The 22,291-nt window shown below is 46.4% G+C and overlaps 1 protein-coding gene across 1 annotated transcript in view; it reads right to left on the bottom strand.

Moving 5' to 3' along the window:
* cadpsa (Ca2+-dependent activator protein for secretion a) overlaps positions 1–22,291 on the bottom strand; it is a 110,065-nt gene that overhangs the window by 67,251 nt on the left and 20,523 nt on the right. Inside the window, exons 4-8 of the mRNA XM_084464661.1 lie at positions 7,954–8,034; positions 6,050–6,283; positions 4,850–4,971; positions 2,995–3,106; positions 1,877–2,016 (exon numbers count right to left, since the gene is read on the bottom strand). Coding sequence (XP_084320787.1) covers positions 1,877–2,016; positions 2,995–3,106; positions 4,850–4,971; positions 6,050–6,283; positions 7,954–8,034 — 689 coding nt within the window. The remainder of the gene's footprint in view (positions 1–1,876; positions 2,017–2,994; positions 3,107–4,849; positions 4,972–6,049; positions 6,284–7,953; positions 8,035–22,291) is intronic.

Genomic DNA, 22,291 nt, shown 5'->3' with positions numbered 1-22,291 from the left:
TTGTGAAGACTCAACATCAGTCATCGCAGGCCTGGCTTTTGTCCTCCCAAGGGGTCCACTGCTCTTTGCAATCGACATACTTCAGCTTGTAAAAGGTGTTCGAAGGCACAGAGTTAATCATCCCTGCTATGCTGACAACACTCAAATCGACATCCTATTGGATCAAAAGACTCCAATTCCAGAGGTTGAACCTCGCCTGACTGCGATCAACAGATGGATGTCCATCAAAGATGCAGCTTCACACAGGGTCAGTGTCTCTGTGTTTTGAGGGCTCTACTGTCTCTCTAAGGTGTTTGTCATGTCATGTTGGATGCTTTCTTTTGAATATGTAAAAGGCTAACCAGGACTCCTTTCATTCATCTTAGAAACAACACTGTATGAGACACTGTATATGCGTGCGTGTGTGTGTGTGTGTGTGTGTGCGTGTGTCCTTCTGTGTGTGTGTGTGTGTGTGTGTGTGTGTGTGTGTGTGTCTTTGTGTGTGTGTGTGTGTGTGTGTGTGTGTGCGTGCATGCGTGTGTGTGTGTGTGTGCGTGCTTGTGTGCATCCTTTTATGACTGACTTTTGAAAAGCTGCCATTGTCAGATGGGGAGACCATTAGCGTAATAGGCCTGTGGGTCTGAGAGGGGAGACGTGTGAGAGACGGCTACAGGCCATCCAGTACCTGTCATGTCTCTTCCAAGCATCCTACACTTCTGAGGCTCAGACACTACAGGGCAGTGTGTCTCTACCACAGCTTAACATGGGGATGAGGAGCGCTACGGCCTCTGTTCTCCTGGAGGCCCAGCACACAAGCCTTACATCAAGGTTCCTCATGCTTTGAATTATATTCAATGTGTGGTAATGGCCTGGGACTGTAATCTGTTTTGGTTTGACAGCATGACAAATGGATGCCATGCTGTATTGTCATCGAAGTTGGTGACACAATACAGCAAGTTGGTTACACCTTGGTTAACCCGATATTTATGTAATTCTATTGTTATTCTAACTACAACCGTTCATAACAAAGAAACACACATTGTGTGCCTATTGTTTGATTATAATTCATCCCTGGCTAGATATAAAACCTGTCTCTTTATCCTGAAGTGAGGAGTAGTGTCCACCAGAGGGCAGCATATCCTAACTGGTGGTCACCCCTAGGTAGTGAGACCAGAACATCCACCTTACACCCCCACCTCTGATCAGCCTCAGCCTCCACCCACCATTTAATAAGGTGTGGATACAGAACCCTGCTTTCTAGATCCCAAACATCTGCATAAGAAATGTGTTTGCAGCAGAGAACTATATCCTATGTCATCTATTAGACTGAGTTTACACAGGGCCATTGAGTGGAGCACAGCATGTTGTTTAGCTATTGTTTACTATAGACCACCCTTAATATCAGTTATCTATCTCGTCTGCCCAGCACATGAAGAACCGTGCTGCTCTGTGGTGTTCACTTTGAGGACTCTCCTAAACGGTCCCTACAGTCCCCAGGGTCTCTGTGTGTGGTGGGACTTAACCACAGTGCTCCATGTTCTCTTACCCACAGTGCTCCATGTTCTCTTACCCACAGTGCTCCATGTTCTCTTACCCACAGTACTTCATGTTCTCTTACCCACAGTACTTCATGTTCTCTTACCCACAGTGCTTCATGTTCTCTTACCCACAGTACTTCATGTTCTGGGGACTTACCCTCAGTGCTTCATGTTCTCTTACCCACAGTGCTTCATGTTCTCTTACCCACAGTGCTTCATGTTCTCTTACCCACAGTACTTCATGTTCTGGGGACTTACCCACAGTGCTTCATGTTCTCTTACCCACAGTGCTTCATGTTCTCTTACCCACAGTGCTTCATGTTCTCTTACCCACAGTACTTCATGTTCTGGGGACTTACCCACAGTGCTTCATGTTCTGAGGCTTGTCCATGCGGACAGCCAGCTTGATCCGGAGATCCCCGTCCGGACAGCCTTTGGACACTGTCATCTTGTGGAGCTCGGGCTGTTTGGGGCTGTTGGGGGTCGGGTGGAGCACCACCTAGGGGGAGGAGCCAGGAGAACAAACTGTTCACAGGACGCCCCCGACGAAGAACCAGAGGACACATCTCCAACCACGTGGAGATGGTTGCTCTCACTGCCCTGACCTTTGTACTCCGTGCTCAGTGTATTCCATGCTTGTGAATGTGTATAAAAGGCTGGTTCATTAGTTTCTTAGTGTTGGTATTTTAATACCCTGAGCGTAGTAAACACTTCTCTGTGTGAGCCTGTGCTGCAGGAATACTAATATCATATAATGCGAAATACTAATACTGATACTATTTAACAAATATTCACCGAAGGCGAAGTGAATAGTGGGGAATAGCCTATGGGCTATTCCCCACTATTCACGGAGCCTGAGGTAAATTATTGTTTTAGTATATACTACACGTGAACAAAAAACTAAAAAATTAAACAAGATAACACTTTTTGCCGGGCTTTATTTGTTTTTATTAGCAGTTTATTAGTTTTTATTAGCGTGACGAGACGACCGTCACAAGATGAAAACAATATCCAGAGTTTGAGATCTCAATCATGGGATATTGCCCAATATCCCGAGATAGCGAACCAATCAAATTGCGCCATCTTAGGAGGTTCACGTGTAGCATATACTAAAATACTAATATATAATACTAATAATACAGCTCCTGCAGCAGGAGTCCAGAACTTCTGCTGTCTCCTGCAGAGAGCGAACACCTCCCACGACGGGGCAGGAGATGACCTGCTACTGGTGGTGGGTGCCAGTTACCAGCAGTGATCAGTGGGATGTCTGTGTGCACCATGTGTGTGTTACCCGTCCCAGCACCATGTGTGTGTGTGTTATGTGTGTACTATGTGTGTGTGTTACCCGTCCCAGCACTGTGTGTGTGTGTTATGTGTGTACTATGTGTGTGTGTTACCCGTCCCAGCACTGTGTGTGTGTGTTATGTGTGTACTATGTGTGTGTGTGTGTTATGTGTGTACTATGTGTGTGTGTTACCCGTCCCAGCTCCTTGTCCTCCAGGGCCAGCACCCCGGTGCTCTCGGTGAACAGCTTGATCTTCACGGCCGGGAGAGGCTGGGTGGTGGTGAAGTCCCCCTGGGTGCCCCAGCTAGGAGACACACACACACACACACACACACACACACACAAGGTTACGCACGCAGGCACACACACACTCACACACACACACACATGCACGCGGTAACGCACACACACACACACACACACACACGCCCACGCAGGCACACACACACGGTAAAGCATACACACACACACACACACACACACACACACACACCAAAACAAAATAAAATAATTGATTATTAAGAGTTTTAAATATTATTATTACATATATAATGTAAAAAACAGCTTTGCCATTTGAGCTTGATCATTGAAATTGTATATCTTGGTCAAAAGCCTGTTCTTCTGATAAACCTCACTAAAAGAGAAAAGATAGTTTCTGCTGTCATACTTCCCAACAGCTTCTAGCTACTAAGGCCTAAGGTTAACAAATTAAACCAGGATTTTCCTCATAAGAATCACTAAATATTCAGTCTAATATGACTACAGGCTGCCCGGACAATGACACCAATCAGTCAGATGTTAAGATTACAGTGCAGACAAACACACATGTATGCAGACCAACATAGAAGCACCCACACACACACACACACACACACACACACACACACACACACACACACACACACACACACACACACACACACACAATGAGTCAGAGAGAATAATGCATCACCAGCATCAAAGCGGGGGCATGAACGGACCTTTTCAATCTCCCTCTCTCTCTCTCTCTCTCTCTCTCTCTCTGTGTCTGTGTGATTGTGTGTGTGTGTGTGTGTGTGTGTGTGTGTGTGTGTGTGTGTGAGTGTGTTAGGGTTGGATGGTGAAAAGAGATATACCATCATGTGTCACGTTAGTGTCTTCAACTCAAGGCCTGATTCAGAAGTTCTTCTTTTTAATGAAGTCGCACGTCAGACTGAGAGTTGTGCACTCAAATAAAAGAGTATTATGGAATGCTGCATGCACCCCATTAGTGTGACAATGAACAGCTAATCAACCACGCATGCCCCTCATGTCTCTGCTTCCAGGCAGCAGCGCCACCACATCTCCCCTGTGGGATACATCTCCTATCAGAGTAAAGCAAGTCTGGAAGTGGTTGAATCTAATATAATGCTGGAACGGCCCTAATTACACACACCTGCAGCTTGTTGATAATTAGCCCCGCAGCCAAACTTTGGTTCCAGGCATTGGTGAACAGAGGGGAAGAGAGCGCTACACACACACACACACACACACACACACACACACACACACACACACGCACATACGCACCCACCCAACCACCTACACACACACATACACTGACACATGCACACACCCTCCCACCCACCCACCCACAGACACACAGACACACACACACGCACGCACACACCAACCCATAGACACGCACACGCACATGCACACACACACACACACACACACACACACACACACACACACACACACACACACACACACACAGCTGATGCTCGTCGCTTAGAGACACTTCCCAGACAGAGATGGTACCGACTACAGCTAACAACGCCCGGGCCTGTCTGTCTGTGTGTCTGCCTGTCTGTGTGCCAGTCTTTCAGTGAGCTTGTCTGTCTGTGTGCCTGTCTGTCTGTGTTCCTGTTTCCTGTGTCTTCAGTATGTCTGTCTGTCACTGAGTCTGTCTGCTTGTCAGTCAAGTATGTCTGTTTGCGTGTCTGTCAGTGTGCCTGTCTGTCTGCATGTCAGTCTGTGTTTCCAATGCGCCTGTCTGTCTGCATGTCTGTTTGTCTGTCCGTACGTGGGCTTGGAGGCCTCGGCCTGGTCGGTCTGCAGCTTGTGTCCTCCCTCCACCTCCATGGTGCAGTAGACGATCCTGCTGGGGGCCAGCGACCGGAGACCCTGCACCTCCATGATCACCACCTGGGGGGGCAGACGCAGAGGCAGGCCGTGTGAGGGGAAGGGGGGGGCAGACAGGGGCGGCGAGGCAGGCCATTAGAGGGGGGGGCAGACAGGGGCGGAGAGGCAGGCCATTAGAGGGGGGGGCAGACAGGGGCGGAGAGGCAGGCCATTAGGGGGGGGGGGGGGGAGCAGACAGGGGCAGAGCCGTGCCAGGAGATGGGCGCTGTAAGAAGCCTCCTACACTTTCACTGAGAAGTAACCGTGATGTGCAGAAGTTGAATGAAGATAATATTTAAGCCTCGGAAATACAATTTGACAGGAATGGGACGTTATAGAAACCCTGACCCTTTTAAAGGGCAGAGGACCCCTCCAGCCCAGAGAGATGAGAGGCTCCCCAGAAGAGAGTTCCTCTCCCAGGGAGGGGAAGGGCACTGTTAGTGATGACATGGGACAATATAACGGACGCATAAACAAGCAGAACACACATTAAGTCAACTACTAAGTTGTTAGGAAATAGTAGACGAGGGATTAGTTGAAAATCAATCATGAACGTGAGTCAGTTTATCTGGCACACAAAGACAACAAACCTAATGTCCTCATCTCTACGTAGGTGCAGAGAGCTGATGGTGTTAGCCCAGCGCTCCATGTGGAGGTGTCAGGGGCGGTGGTGCCACGGTGGTGGGGTCTGGGTGGTGGGGTCTAGGCTGGTGGTCTCAGGGTGGGGGCTAGGGAGTAAGCTGCCAGTCATAATTCCAAACACTGGATCTGAACCTGCCCTATGCAGTGCACTACTACTCACTGAGATGTGAACGTGCAAATCAGGTTCTCCACATACTGCACTACTCAATACCCATGAAGCTTATTTCATCACTATTACACATGATGCATATCACTACAATGTCATCATATTCTTCCACTAGCGTTGTCTGGCACATCCGGGTACTTGCAAGTTTACGTGACCAATACACGTGATGCTGACGGACGTCCGGTGTATCGTTAAGTGTTCACATTCCCCATACAGGGGTTCCTTCCATAGTGTGCTGTGTAGTGTGTCCACAGAGCCAGGGTGTGGGTGCAGCCCGCTACCCCCCCTACGTACCTCCAGGGTGAAGGAAAGCACCACGTCAGACTTGGACAGGGTGTTCTCGTCCTCCTGGCCCATGTCCATGATGGAGGTGTTGTGGCCGCGCTTCAGCTTCTGCAGCTTGAACTCGCCGCCCTTGGAGACGGGCATGCTCTCCAGGTTGGCCATGAGCAGGTTGACCGAGGACCGCAGCTCCTCCACGAACATGGCCTCCATCTCCTTGGACACGAACCGGGGGAACTTGCCGCTCTGAGGACAAGGCGGTAAACACGCAGGAGCAGGAGGGGAATGAGAAAGAGAGAAACCCTTGTCTTAAAGGGCCGATATCATGCTTTTTTAGGGTTAATAATTGCATTTGGGGGTACTACTAGAATAGGGTTACATGCCTGTGTGTTAAAAAATTCCCCTTATTATTCTCACACTGTTCATTTCTGTAAAACCATGTTCCGCATCTTTCAAAAACGTTCTGTTTTGTATCATGTCACTTTAAGGCACCCCTCCCGAGTAGCCCAGTCTGCTGTGATTGGTCAGCACGCCCGCTCTGTTGCGATTGGTCAAACACTTTGCGCGTGCGTCGGCAAATTCACACCTCAAGAAGTTGTAAACATTCCGGGTAGCCGGTAGGTTGGTCTTCTGCACTTCAGCACCACCCACTGCACAGTCTGACAGTCACACTATTACAGAAGTAAAGTTTGAGAGCAAACGAGCCGTTTCATGCACTTATTGAGGGGCGTTCTCAGTTGGCACAAATACTTGCCCTGGCTCGGACTTCGATTTTTCTTGCTTAGCAGATGTAAAACATGTATACATACGTCATATAACTGTCTGAAGCAAAGCACGAAAAAGCACAATATCAGCCCTTTAAATGTACAGTGTGTGGGATTTAGCGGCATCTAGTGGTGGGGTTGCAGATTGCAACCTACTGAATACCCCCCCTCACCAATCCCTGTGCGACGACGTGGGAGGAGCTACGGTGGCCTGTACCGGCCTGTAAGGGGGCAGTAGGTACTTCCAGCATCGAGAAGCCAAATGTCAACTGATGAGGTTCATTGATCGATTTATAAATGGGTTATTTGGTCAATGTTATTTAGTCTGTAAAACTAAAGGTTATGGCATAAAATGAAGATAGCCAGTATGTGAAGTCACTTCACATGCAGATTGACATCCAACCGTTTAAAGGTGCTGTATGTAGGATTTAACAGTTATATTTGGAGGTCATTCGTTAGAAAAGCCACAGCCATCCGTCAGTTCGGAGTAAGGGAAATGCGCTGTGAGAGTATCTGTTATGGTTGGCTATGCCTGCCTCTGAAAATATTGACTTTAGACCGTTGACCTCTCTTCCCTGATTGGTTCAGGGACTCACCAATCCCACAGTGTTTCATAGCTCCACCACAGGTACGCATATTTCTCACTGAGAAACAGAGAGGGGGGGAGTAGCAGGAGGGGGGGGGGGTGTGGTTCTGGGTTGTCTCTCTTTGATATCCTAATCTGAACCTCCCCTACGTGCTGTGGGTAGGATCCCGATGAAGGTTAAGAGGTAAGGTTAAGTGAGCTGAGCAGCGTGACTGCGGAGGGTGTGCTCGACGTCATTGTCAACACAGAGGCACCTCGTTCCTCACGGCAGGGACATTAATGACGGTATGGCATGTTTCTTAGACTACATTGGGTGTGACTAGTAAAGTCAGGTCAAACGTCTACACTCCTATGCGACACAATGGTTCCCTTCTCCAGCCTGCAACAACCAGTGGGTCAGACCTACATGAGGCATTACACTGTATACATTTATATCCAGAATATTGATTATGATTATGATTATGGACAGAATACTGATTATGAATCCAGCCTTGACAACTAGCTGAACATTAGACACAACACAATACAAATAAAGATTTATATTGACACATCATGGAGCTCTGTACCCTGGCGATCTGATCAGCCATCTGCAGGCGTCCGTCCAGCTCCCTCCGTATCTGGGCGGCCTGCTCATCAGGGTTATCCAGCTGCAGAGACACACAGAGACACAGCTAAGAGGAGGGACACACACACACAGAGCATCACACACACAGAGCATCACACACACACAGAGCATCACACACACACAGAGCATCACACGCACAGAGCATCACACGCACAGAGCATCACACACACAGAGCATCACACACACACACACACACACACACACACACACACACACACACACACACACACACACACAGAAAGCATCACTCACAGAGCATCACACACACAGAGCATCAGAAACACACAGAGAATCACATACACACACATACACACACACACACACACACACACAGATGAGAGGAGGGAAACACACAAGAACACAGGATGCATTTACTCAAATGCATCCTGATGAAGTGATCAGATGAATTGACCCTCCCTGGCCCGGCCGGAGGAAGCAGCACACAGGACCATACACCCTGGAGACTCTGCTACCTTCTCATTATAGATTGTGTTGTTCATTTGATTCATCTCAATGCACAAAATGAGATAAACTATTTCATGATTTTGATATCATACTTCTTCACATGAAAATGAATTAATCTTAAACGTGCTTCTATATTAATTGATTGAGATTGAACTTTGTATTGAAGGCTATGTAAGGTTAATAATTATAATTAATGATTAATTATTAATAAGTCTTCCTGTTGAAAGCATTTTGGATTATTAGCTATTTAATAAAAAAATAATATTTGTGTGTGTGTGTCTGTGAAATATGTGAAATCACGTATTTCAAATCACAAAATGTGCTCTTTCATTGAACACCAGACAGACATGTGCTTCAGACCAGCCCAGCTTAGAGAGCACCCCATTCTAAACCCTGATCAAAGGGGTCCTGAGGTGAGATCTTAACACAAGCAGGCCCTTGGCACAGGCGCCGAAAAAACACACCGCTGGTCCTTGAAACACACCGCTGCTCTCTGTACACCATGGAGGGATAATCAACTGAAACTCATCCTGCTCTCATCCTCTCTCACCTGTTTCACTCTTGCTTCTGCGCTTGATTGAAATCTCCAACCACTAATGAAAGGTCATGACCCCTATGGCACGTCCTCTTTCCATGGCAACGTGCCAGCAGTGGCCAATCACAGCCAGTAGCCGCCCAGCTCTGTCAATATCCTCTGCTCACGCATTGAGGGCCTGCCGGGCTCACACAGACCTGGGATCTGATGGCATGTGGGTCTCATCAGCTGCTGCCCCCCAGGCTTGTGGATCAATACAGCCCCACTGACTGATTACTACACACACAAGACCAGGCCCCGAAACACCAGAGATCCTGTTGTGCTGTCAACGCATTAGCACTCGTATGAGGGATGAGGGATGAGGGTGTGTGTGTGTGTGTGTGTGTGTGTGTGTGTGTGTGTGTATGACTGTATATATTTGTGTGTGTACATGTGAGAGAGAGAGCAAGAGAGAGCGAGCAAGAGCGAGTGCACGCGCGAGAGAGACAGAGAGAGAGAGAGAGAGAGAGAGAGAGAGAGAGCGTGAAAGAGAGAGCGAGAATGAAAGAGCGAGAGAGCGAAAGAGAGAGAGAGATAGAGAGAGCATGTGTGTTTGTGTGTGTGTGTGAGCCCAGTGATTGGTAATGTCTTGCCATCTGCAGAGGCACAGTTCCTCTTCCTGTTACGACTCTGTTTTAATGACACACAAACACACACAAACTCACACACAGATACACACAAACACACAGCTACACACACACACACACAGATACACACACACAGAGACACAAAAACAAACACACACACACACACACACACACACACACAGCTACACACACAGATACACACACAGATACACACAGAGACACACAGAGACACACAGAGACACACACAGAGACACACACACACACACACACTCCTGGCCAAGTATTTTTCCATTTCTATCTTTGACAATTGTGATCATTGTAGTCCTAATTGCCTAGAAACAGAATGCTGCCATCTCACCACAGTTCCCATTGCTCCCATATGGCTGCTTTGCAACAACTACTGGGGAATCAATAATGGCTTCGGTGGCAGAATCTGGCAGAGAATTCCCTTTGACCTGGGAACAGCTTTTCTCTCTAAATAACACGTTGAAGAAATCCCAGTCAGTATGGAAGGAAATACTGAGAGTTCATGGTGAGTCAAGACATGTTGCACTCATTTAGTTGCATGGTTGTTGAGCCATTTTGCTGAATAGAACAAACTGGTTCAGTAGGGCTTAGCAGTCTACGATATGAGAGGTAATGAGAATAGGTCAGAGTTCAGAAGGTCTCAGGAGTCTCTGATATGAGAGGTAATGAGAAGAGTTCAGAGGTCAGAAGGCCTCAGGAGTCTACAGTATGAGAGGTAATGAGAAGAGGTCAAAAGGTCTTAGAAGTCTCTGATATGAGGGGTAATGAGAAGAGTTCAGAAGTTTCAGGAGTCTCTGGTATGAGAGGTTATGAGACTCTGGGGTGCCAGAGGATCCCAGGAGTCTGGTTTTCTTTGGGAGAATACAAGGCTCTTAACAGAAGGGTGATGTCTGCCGTTGAATGATATGGAGGAGAACAGTTAGTACTGAGGTCCTGGCCATCAGGTGAAGAACCATGCAGACTGATCTACCAGTCAATGGCTGAACCATGACATTGAGCCCTGACCAGGACTACAGGGTCCTGGTTGATGTAATATAACGTGTGTGGCTTATGTGGAAGGTAAGTCTAGCTCTTCAGGCCATGAAGCAAATAAGCTAATTTAATAAAACACTAGAAATGTTTTCTCCAGAGTCGATAAAGCAATTTTAGCTGCTGCTGATGGGGTTGGTATCCAATATATCACAAAAAGTAAGGGCTTGTGTGTATGTGTGTGCATATGTGTGTGTGTGTGTGTGTGTGTGTGTGTGTGTGTGTGTGTGTGTGTGTGTACATCTGTGTGTGTGTGTGTGTGTGTGTGTGTGTGTGTGTGTGTGTGTGTGTGTGTGTGTGTGTGTGTGTGTGTGCGTGTGTGTGTCCCAAAGCATTTCCACACAGAAGACACTGACAGCATTAAGGAAATGCTAGCATTCAGTCCAAAGAAATGTCAGTTTTAATGTTGTTGAAAGCCTCTCTCTGCATATCATTCAAAAGTGAAACTACAACATTTACGGACATTTAAGGACATTGAGGACTGATGACACATATTGTTGCTCAATACAGGTGCAAAGATTTTATATTGATTTTAGATGGACCAGCCAAAATCAACATCCCCTCGCTCAAGGATCAGACCATGACTATTTGGATAATCCAGCTGTATATATTTACAATGTGTGGATTGTCTGTGGTGCATTACAGGCTCTAGCCAGGAATGAATCTCCTAATCTTGGTTCTGTAACAGTTGGGCTGTGCAGGTAATTGCAGAAGAGAACGGTGGTCTCCCATACAGAAAGAAGAGCTGGGGAGAGAGATAAGCAGGCCACCAGACAAGTCACACCGCAGGTAGTCACTAGCCACAGCACATTGACATTGAGTAATGACAATTCTCTCTCTCTCTGTTCTTCAGCCTCGCTCGCCCCTGTTTCTGCCCCCTATATCGATTCTCCCCGACTACCTTTATTAACATCTCGCCTAGCAGCATGCCCAGCGGGACACCTAGCAGGACGCCTAGCGGGACACCTAACAGCTAGCAGGACAGCTAGCAGGACAGCTAGCAGGACGCCTAGCGGGACAGCAGGACACCTAGCAGGACACCTAGCAGGACACCTAGCATGATGCCTTGCAGGACAGCTAGCAGGACGGCTAGCAGGACACCTAGCAGGACACCTAGCAGGACCAACGTAGGAGCTGCTGTTGGCTCCCTTCACAGAATGCCACATGTACGTGTAGAGAAACACACACATACACACACACAATCACACACACACACACACACATACATATGCACACAAACACACACACACACACGCACATACATACACACAATTACTCAATTGCACGCACAAATGAACACAAACAAATGCACATAGAAGGCTGCACTAGGCATTGTGTATTGAATAGGGGTGTAACGATACACATATTTTTCGGTACAGGTCTAACGGTTCGATGCACGTTTCATTCCAGTATATACAGAGAAAAAAATATATATATATATATATTTTTTTTTTTATTGATTATCAAACACTCTGTGAGTGTCTTGTCTTGTCCTGATGTTTTGTGTTGAGGACCACAATTGAGGACCACAATTTCATTCACACAATTTCATTCACACAATTCATTTGTTTGATACAATTTAATAAATCAAATCTAAATGTAATCAAAATCTAATTGTTTAATAAAAATAAAATACTAAAAAATGCTGTACCGAAAAACATACCGAACCGTGACTTAAAAACTGAGGTACGTACAGAATCGTGACTTCAGTGTATCGTTATAGCCCTAGTATTGAAATTAAATAATATTCGATAACTGGAAATAGATACACTGGCACAAGTCAGCACCCACACTTTTTTTGTCCTTTTTATCACCATCAACGTTTGACATATTTTAACCCAGCCAGCAGCGTTTCAACCCAACGCGCTGTCCAAGCCCAAACGACCAAAGCCATTATCTTCAAGGCTGCAGCCGGCTCTGTACCTCCAGAAATGTGTCAATACAGTCAGCCCATTCATCACCATTCAGTGTGCCCACAACTGTGCATCTATTCCATATGTTTGTATCATTATGCCCCTCAGTCAAATGGGCTGAGGCACATTGGAGCCTGTTTACATCCATCATTTTAGCAGGTGGAAGAATTCTTGGTGTGGCCATTGGCTCCGAAAACGTACCATCCATCTACATAGCTAAAATGGTGAAATAAACATATTTGATGTGGCGTTTCTGCAGAGATCTGAACATGTACTGGCGGTTATCAGAGGCTGTCCTCTCTCAGAGAAAGGTATGGGGGCATGAGACGAGCCTTCCTGTGTTCCGCCAGGTGACGCACCATCCATCCTCCTCAGTGTACCGCTGTAATCCATTACATTTACATTTAGGGCATTTAGCAGACGCTTTTATCCAAAGAGACTTACACTAAGTACATTTCTCAGAAGACGAAACAATATATCGCTGTCGGTACAGTAAGGATGTTCATAGAAACAAGTGCCAAGCCCTCACATCCGCTAGGTGAACCCATTCCCCGTATACAACAAAGATAGCTAGGATAAGATGCTACACAACTAAGTACTTTTCTTTGCCAGGACGTATGACATACAATAAGTGCGTACATTAAGTGCCAGAACGTACAACATTAACATAAACATAAAATAAGTATGCATGATGAGTGCCAGGATGTACAACATACAATAAGTGCGTACAATAAGTGCATAGGTGGTATGCCAGGGTGACATAATCACCTTTATTAAAGAGATAAGAGAGCCCTGCATAGATAGAACCCCTGGTGTTATGTTATCTGAGAGCACAGGGCAGCACACACACAGGGCAGGCAGCACACACACAGGGCAGGCAGCACACACACAGGGCAGGCAGCACACACACAGGGCAGGCAGCACACACACAGAGCAGGCAGCACACACACAGGGCAGGCAGCACACACACAGGGCAGGCAGCACACACACAGGGCAGGCAGCACACACACAGGGCAGGCAGCACACACACAGAGCAGGCAGCACACACACAGGGCAGGCAGCACACACAGGACCCTGAACAGAACCCTTCACCTTGTGCATGAGGAGAGGTGTGTGAGACCAAATGATGCCTCATTTAGTTATCACGGCAGACAGTTGTCTGCTTACACATGTCGCTATACCCAGGTCCAATTAATGAAGTTAGTATTGTGTGTTTAGTCATCTTTTGTACCATTTGAAAATGTTGTTGAGTTGTTTTAAAGTTATAAATAAATGTTATTTTATGGTTATGAATTTGCAGTTGAAGAGAACCTATGTTATTATTTACCGTAGTAAGCAATGCCACAAGGTCAAATCTCATCACACAAGGCCACTGCTCAATAGTCCCTGTAGAAATCCTTCCTTCCTACAGACTGGATTCAGCCGAAACCAGGTGAGATACAACCAACTGAGTGGCAGACATGCAGAAGGGTGACGATAGACTAGATGGCGGAGGTTTGGTGGCTGTCTGCCTTGACAGACGTCTGAGTGAGGGTGATGGTTAGGGTTAGGGAAGGAGGCTGATGTCTCAGTGTTAGGGTTAGGGTTAGGGTTAGGGAAGGAGGCTGATGTCTCAGTGTTAGGGTTAGGGTTAGGGTTAGGGAAGGAGGCTGATGTCTCAGTGTTAGGGTTAGGGTTAGGGTTAGGGAAGGAGGCTGATGTCTCAGTGTTAGGGTTAGGGTTAGGGTTAGGGATGGAGGCTGATGTCTGGGTGTTAGGGTTATGGTTAGGGTTAGGGGTGGAGGCTGATGTCTGGGTGTTAAGGTTATGGTTAGGGTTAGGGATGGAGGCTGATGTCTCAGGGTTAGATACAGGTGATGCTCGCAGGTCAATACTTCCGAGAGGCATTCTCCCACCCAGGAGCACCAGCATAGTGCTGCTCCGCTTCAATAAACAACAGCATGTCTCAGCCTGTTGTCATGGCGACAGCTCTCCCAACATCCTCCACGTCTTGCCTTTTTTTTTTGTGCAATCTCGCTCACACACTCACACACACATGCACGCACGCACACACACTCACACACGCGCACACACACACACACACACACACACACACACACACACACACACACACACACATGCAAGCACACACACACACACACACACACACACACACACACACACACACACACACACAGAGACACATACATGCACACATGCACACACAGACTCACACACATACATGCACATGCTCACACATACTCACACACACAGACACACAGCTCCACCAGATGAATATTTAGTATTTATTAAATGGTGCCGGTTAGTTCAAACTTTAATCTGCATGTATGCATTCTGATTGCACAATGTTGACAGCCGAGTGAGCCCTGACTCAAACGTCTCGGTATACCCAATAAGTAAGCCCCTCTCAGTCGGCCGGTTCACTCTGTATAGAGGAGCAGATCAACCGTCTAACATGTTTCTTGAACCTATTCACTAACTATACATTGTACAAGTTCATACAGCTCTTATTTATTTCTTTTTAATACAGTTTGGTACGCTATAAAAAATGGTAGGACCTCTGATCTGCTCTGTATCTGCACTATAGAAAGAAACAAAAAAACGATACAAATGTGTTCAATAGCTTAAGGCAATGTCATCGTAGACTCAGTGTGATGTAGTACATGGTGGCAGTAGGGGAGGAGGTGAGGAGGTGTGGTGTAGTACGCGGTGGCAGTAGGGGAGGAGAGGGGGGGGAGGTGTGGTGTAGTACAGGGTGGGAGTAGGGGAGAGGGGGAGGAGGTGTGGTGTAGTACAGGGTGGGAGTAGGGGAGAGGGGGAGGAGGTGTGATGTCTCCACGAGGGGCCACGCCCGTTCACTGGCAGCAGGACTCTGAAGCCCCATCATCTGCACACCTTAAAGTCAGAGTCACGCCTCCACTCTGACCGCATGCCTGTGGAGCGATCTCAGGTCCCAGGCTGTAGCTTTACACTATTATCACACATATCTAACACAGGTTATATATCATAATACACTATGGATTATAGACTGTTCTCTTGCATCTGCTCCTTTCCCTTTTGTCCTCAACCCATCGACATCACAATCTCCCCAGCGATCTCTCCAGACACTCCCTTCCTCAGCTCTCTCTTCCACATCTCCCCTTTCCTGCTCCTCCTTCCTCCTCTCTCCTCCCCCTCTGCTTTGCACTGCTCTCCTCCCCTTTCTTCAATAAAAAAGAATAGCCCATCTCCTGTCGATGTTTCAACGGCCGCAGCCCTTTCATATGTGATTACAAAGAACAGAAATCACTTGCCCTTGATGCAAGCTCGGGGGGAACTGGCTGTCTGGCGGACAGGGACAGAGCGCGGCTTGTGTGTACCGTCACCATGGAGACTGCATATGAGGAGATAAAGGGCAAGGGGAGGGTCCATACTCTGTGTGTGTGTTTGTGTGTGTGTGTGTGTGTGTGTGTGTGTGTGTGTGTCCGTGTGTGTGAGTCTGTCTTAAAGAGATTCAAACGTGTGCACCTAAAGCAAACATAGTGTGCCACAAAGGGACATTCTACAATGAGGAGACCCGAAAACAGATAACATAGAACAGACACACACACACACACACACAAAAAAACAAGGTAAGACCACCAGAGCAGGTGATGACGCGCCCCGGCTGAGGAGGCTGAGGAGAGGTCCAGGCGGGGGGTGGGGGGGGGCGTAACCTGTCATTTAATGAAACACTGAAAGGCCTCTGGCGCTCTATATCTCCCTAGGGATATTTAATCAGGTGGCGCTGGGTTTGCTCATTAAAACACAGTAAATACGCTAGGTCCAAACAACAGAGAAGCAGCATCACACCTGGCTCGCTGCTCTTCCTCTCAGACCAATTAGAGGCTTTCAGCTCTGAACACTAAGCGGCTGCCATGATGGCCACCACCCATCTGATAAAGAAGAAATAACACCCACTCTTCTCCTTCTTCCTTCCCGCCAGGACTCACATCCGCTGCGCTCGGCCCCGCAATTGGATTTCTCTGGTGGCTGGAGCCATCATTACAGCCCCGGGCCATTCATCAGCAGACAGACACTTTATATTCCTGACTCCTCTGAGGGCTGCAGGGTGGTGGGCAGCCGGGGTCTGGGGCGTCTGATGGCTAACGGTTCTGAAGCTGCTCTGGTACACATGCAGAGGACTAGCTAGCTAGCCTACAGCACACATTATTATATCCTTTATTTGACCAGGTTAGTCTCATTGACATTAAAATCTCTTTTACACAAGAGACCTGGCCAAGATGGACAGCATTAAACAGTTCCAACATAAAACACAAGACAAAATACAAGTTCAATAAGTGCAATAGTGATAATACATTAAGATTATTGACTAAAACATTTGCAATTTCCAATTGAGTCACATTGCTTAGGCATATCAGGGCCAGGATTTGGCTGAACATTTCCAGATATAAGTAACAGCAGCATGATCATGAGTCTATGCCCAGTTGACCTGCCTGACATAGGCCTTTCATTTTTTGAATGTTAAGAGCTTAAAAAAACAGCGAGTGAATTTACAGGAGAGTTAGGATGGGAAGATGAAACAAGCAAGATGACGTTGTATCAGCAACTGCAGCAGGAGAGGACAGGCTGCATGCCTTTATCAAACCACTTCAGTTTGGACTCTTAGCAGGTAGCCAACTTCAGCTCAGATTATTAGCCCTCAGGAATGCAGGTAGCCAACCTCAGTATACTCATAGCCTCCAGCAGGTAGCCAACGTCAGTATATCCACAGCTTTACGCAGGTAGCCAACTTCAGCTCACTCAAGGCCTCCAGCAGGTAGCCAACTTCAGCTCATTTAAGGCCTCCAGCAGGTAGCCAGCCTCAGTTTATCCACAGCTCTAAGCAGGTAGCCAACTACAGCTTATTTAAGGCCTCCAGCAGGTAGCCAGCCTTAGTATATCCACAGCACTAAGCAGGTAGCCAACTCAAGGCCTCTAGCAGGTAGCCAACCTCAGTATATGATCTGTGTAAAACGCAGTGGCGTAACAAGCTAACGACGGGCCCGTAAGCAGGATGATTTTTGGTTTTTGGCCGGAGTGAGACTCTGTAGAATCTTATAATGCTTACATTATAACAGGGTCCGCGGGTGGAATTGTTGACGGGTGGGGGGGTGTTGGATTGCGGGCGGACGGGATTGTTGACAGGGGGGGAGGGGGGGTTGTGGTACGGGATTGCGGGCGGACGGGGTTGTTGACGGGGGGGGTGGTCCGGGATTGTGGGCAGGATTGTTGAGCTCAATTTGGAACTTAGAGCTAGCTCTGAATGCAGGGCCCAGGCGATAAGGTGGAGTCGCTGGGGTGGGTGGAGCCCTCCGAAGATTGACGGCCCCCCCCGGGGCCCGTAAGCAACTGGAGTACCTGCTTACCAATAGTTACGCCACAGGTAAAACGTAAACTAGTATCTTCAAATCACCCCAATAAAAGTCAGTTTATACTGTTACATTCAAGGTTCAAAAGTTAAAAGTAGAGAGTAGGATAACATTTAGAGTAAAAAGACACTTAAAACTGTAGGACTCAGACAAACAAAGACTAACAAAGACTAACATGCTGCCTTCTTGGATTCAGGCACCTTACACATACACCTTCAAATATAGAGCATAACAAACTGTAACCACCAGTGTTGTTGTTAAATACTTGAATCTGATTAGTCAAAACACATTACATTATTAGTGGTAGTTAGGGTGTGTATTATTTTTTCAGAAACCGGACACAAAACCCCATCACCATGGACATGATTTATTTAGATTTACTTTTCACAACTAACTAATTTCAAATGTTTTAACCATTCTGGTTCCCCACTCTGCGTTCCTTCTCAAGATCCCCTCCTTGCTAATTAAGGGAGTTTTTTCTTTCTGTCTGGGGGGCTAGGGTCAGGGGGGTGTCATAAATATATGGTCTGTTGAGCCCTTTGAAACTGGACTAAATGGATAGTACATTCAAATTGCTGTTATCCCACGAGCCACGAACTAACTCACACTAAATACAGTTTAAACTGACTGTATAAAATACAGGTTAAACTAACTTGACATAAAACAGGTTCAACTGACTTTCCTTATGTGTACATGATGAAACTATGGCAGACTCCAGTAGGGCTACTGGTTGACATTTGACTGGAAGAAGGCTGCTTACTTTCTCTCTACTGATTAATCCATGATCGATCAGTGTTAAACCCAGCCAGACTTGTCTGAGTAGGCTAATGAATATTAGACACAGCAATGGAGGCTAGACAATGTCACAAATGCTAATGCCTTAAAGCCCCAAATGCTAATGACTTAAAGCCCCCAAAAAAGCTAAACTGTGTTTACCTTTTTATTGTATTATTGTATTCATTTTATCCAAATACCATCATATATTGGATATTCCATACCCCGCTGAATAAAAAGCAGGTATGGAGTAATAGACACAGCCCAAGCCTAACAGCTTATCTACTTTTTTTACACCATTAAATTTACAGCTTCTCACCAGAAGCTAATTTCAAACATCACATCATTCAGCTCTTCCACAACATTAGAATAAATCTTGGCACACATGACACCCTTGTCTGCTAGAAACTAAGTTTTCCGGTGTTTGGGGAAGACACTGAGGCATTGAGGAGCACTAGTGTAGAATCCATTTATCACAGAATGTGGCAGACGTTAAAAGCCAGTTTTTGCTAAATTAAGCTAAATAATGGATGCTACTGACTACAAACGTAGGCCTCAACAGTAACACTAAAAGACTGCAGACCAAAAAAGAAACTGACAAGCAGGAAATTCGGAAAAAGTGTCAGGACCCACAAAGAAGAAGAAAGAGACTAGCTCCTAACAAAAGAGCCGTCTGAACACAAATCCTTTATCAGCCTCAAACAAACCCTTTATCAGCCTCTCCTGACCCGCTCTCTCTCGAGACAGGCTCCGGCCCTCTGATGCTGTACCATTATCACACCCTCAGTTCTGTGGGCTCAACATGAATGATCTCCATCCCAATGTTTTTTTTATCAGACTACACTGTGCACTGCATGCCCCCCAGTACCAGAGAGAGAGAGAGTCAAAACGTCCCCTTTCCCCAGTCCAACACCACTACCGACCCCACCCTGCCGACGCTCTCCCACTTTATATTTAGCTCTCGATGCAGGGGGTGGAGCCTCTTCTGCTCTTTTCATACTGCTTTGTTGTAGCGTATTCCTTAGAAACCAGTCGCCTACTTTCAATCACAGAACTATGGTTCCGTAACATTTTATAGTTATATTATATTAATTCCATTACACCACTGACCTACACACACAAGCTCACACACGCTACTTTGAATGACCGTCAGCCGTGTTATTCAAAAAAGATCAGAAAAAAAAAAATAATAATATCATAACCCCCTTGCTTTAACTATTCAGGTGTTCATCCAGCCTCAGCTATTCATAGAACCTCAGATGTTCATCCACCCTCAGGTATTCATCCGGCCTCAGGTATTCATCCAGCCTCAGGTATTCATCCGGCCTCAGGTATTCATCCAGCCTCAGGTATTCATCCAGCCTCAGGTATTCATCCAGCCTCCTGTATTCATCCAGCCTCAGGTGTTCATCCAGCCTCAGGAGGCTCAGACCTGCCATCTCACCCGGGCTCTGCCTGGTGACATTGGAGGCATCATGCCACTGGCAGCTAGTCTTTGTACAACATGCCGTTCCTCCGCCAAAGGGGAAACAGCCCTGCGACTTCACGGGAGCAACCATTTAATAAGAATACATGAGGAAACCCATATATGTGAAGTAAACCACATTAGGAAGATCCACCTTGATACAAAGATAGCTGCCTTACCACAACATGGAAAGAAGGATTTTGGTCAGTAATCGCTGTAATTTGCCTTGGAAGTGCAGGGTAATGGTTTGGAGGTAAACCTCCAGGAACACCTCCAGGAACAGCCAGGAATGTATGTGGAGTTTCAATTTGTGGCCGATCTACCAGCCTGAGGGCCCGTCCACACGGAGCCGATTTTTGGTTAAAACGCAGATGTTTTGCATCGTTTTGGCCGATCGTCCAAACGAATCCTGTAAACGCATCGCATGCAAACAGACTTTTCTGAAACCAGGTCCCAGGGTGAATAAATTCACAAACGCAGCCCTTGAGTGTTCGTCTGGACGGCCAAAACGCATACTTGCGTTTCGATGATGTCATCGCCACACCCCTCGAGCGTAACCTCTTGTAACCTGATTAATCTTGGAATTAATCTAGATTAATCTATATTAAAATGGCTCATTTGAATTCTGCCGAAGGCATTCATAATATGTGTGTGCTACCTAAATAATGACTAAAAGTAAGTCTTTGAGAACGGGTTTCTCAAGCCAGGTGGCGCATTAGACCAGGGGCTCATCTCCTGTTTCCAAAATGCATCACAAACTCTAGTATAACTTACTACACGCTTACTATCACAAACTCAAACGCGGGAAAATATAACGGCGCCGGGACGTGCTCTCGCTACAGGTCCACGGCACGCTCGTCTCCGGTGCGCGTCGCGGCAGCCGGGGTGGCGGCGTTGACGGCAGACGGCTGGTACGCGTCCGCCTACCGCCGTACCAAGGCGGGTAGCTCGGAGGAAGATTTGGATTATTACAACAACAACACCACCAACTATTTCGACGCTCTGATGTCACGATCAACCCAAAACGTGTCATCGCTCACCCAAGTTGTTTCTATTATCATTGCTACATTGTCTCCAGCATATGGCGCGATTATGGACAGTATATTTTATTAAACACTCAGCTTCTGGTTAGTTCAACTTTGAGAATAGATTAACGGCGATATTTTTTTTATCGCCCGATATGAGTCTCGCGTTAACGTAGCACGTTAACGTCGATAACGGCCCACCACTACGCAAAATATTATGCTCCTGTGCCACCACGCTGAGAAAAAAAGACTGATGGACAACCACATAAGCCACATTTTACAAACAAACAACAGCCATGCGTGCGCCAATTGAGACGATCAAAAGGGTTGCGTTAACGCTTTATTACTTGAGTGACGGTTTCCGGTGAATTTCTAAAACTAAAACAGCGCCACCTATACGCCTGGAACATGAAGTAGCGTGTTGAGTTGTATTGAGATGGATCCGTGTGGACGCAAATGTTCTTGATACGATGCCAGGGAAAACGGAGAAAAAAAAGATCGTTTTGGTACGTGTGGACTTGGCCTGAGAGCCCCCACTGGCAGGCTTTCACATGCTAATTTAAGCTGTCAGCCATACAAATGCAAACCACAATGGTAAGGGAATTCTGACATCGCTGGAGCTAACACCTATCTCTAGGCATTACAAAATAAATCAGGCTTAGTATAATTATAGACGCATACATTTTTAATTAAAAAGATGTGTCTTATGTAAGTAAGTATGTTATGATGAAATATGTTGGATGCCACTAGCCATGGTTAATTACGTTACGTTACGTTAATTACGTAAAAAACTATCAAATTTATTCCAAAAATGTATCTTAATACTATCTAATAAAGGTCAGTAAGTTTTTTTTACAAATCAGTTCATATGTACAGGGGTTTATGGGCTAGTTGATCTCACCTATCCATAACCTCTTTCACTTCTTTGTTTTTGTCTCCATTTATTTTGTTAAAAATCCTTTTTACACTTTTGTACATATATCTATATATAATATATATATGGGTTGAAGGGCTGGTTCTAAGAGATAAG

The sequence above is a fragment of the Micromesistius poutassou genome (assembly GCF_964030765.1).
Source record: "Micromesistius poutassou genome assembly, chromosome: 2".
NCBI lineage: Eukaryota > Metazoa > Chordata > Actinopteri > Gadiformes > Gadidae > Micromesistius > Micromesistius poutassou.
This window is presented reverse-complemented; position numbering and strand designations above follow the sequence as displayed.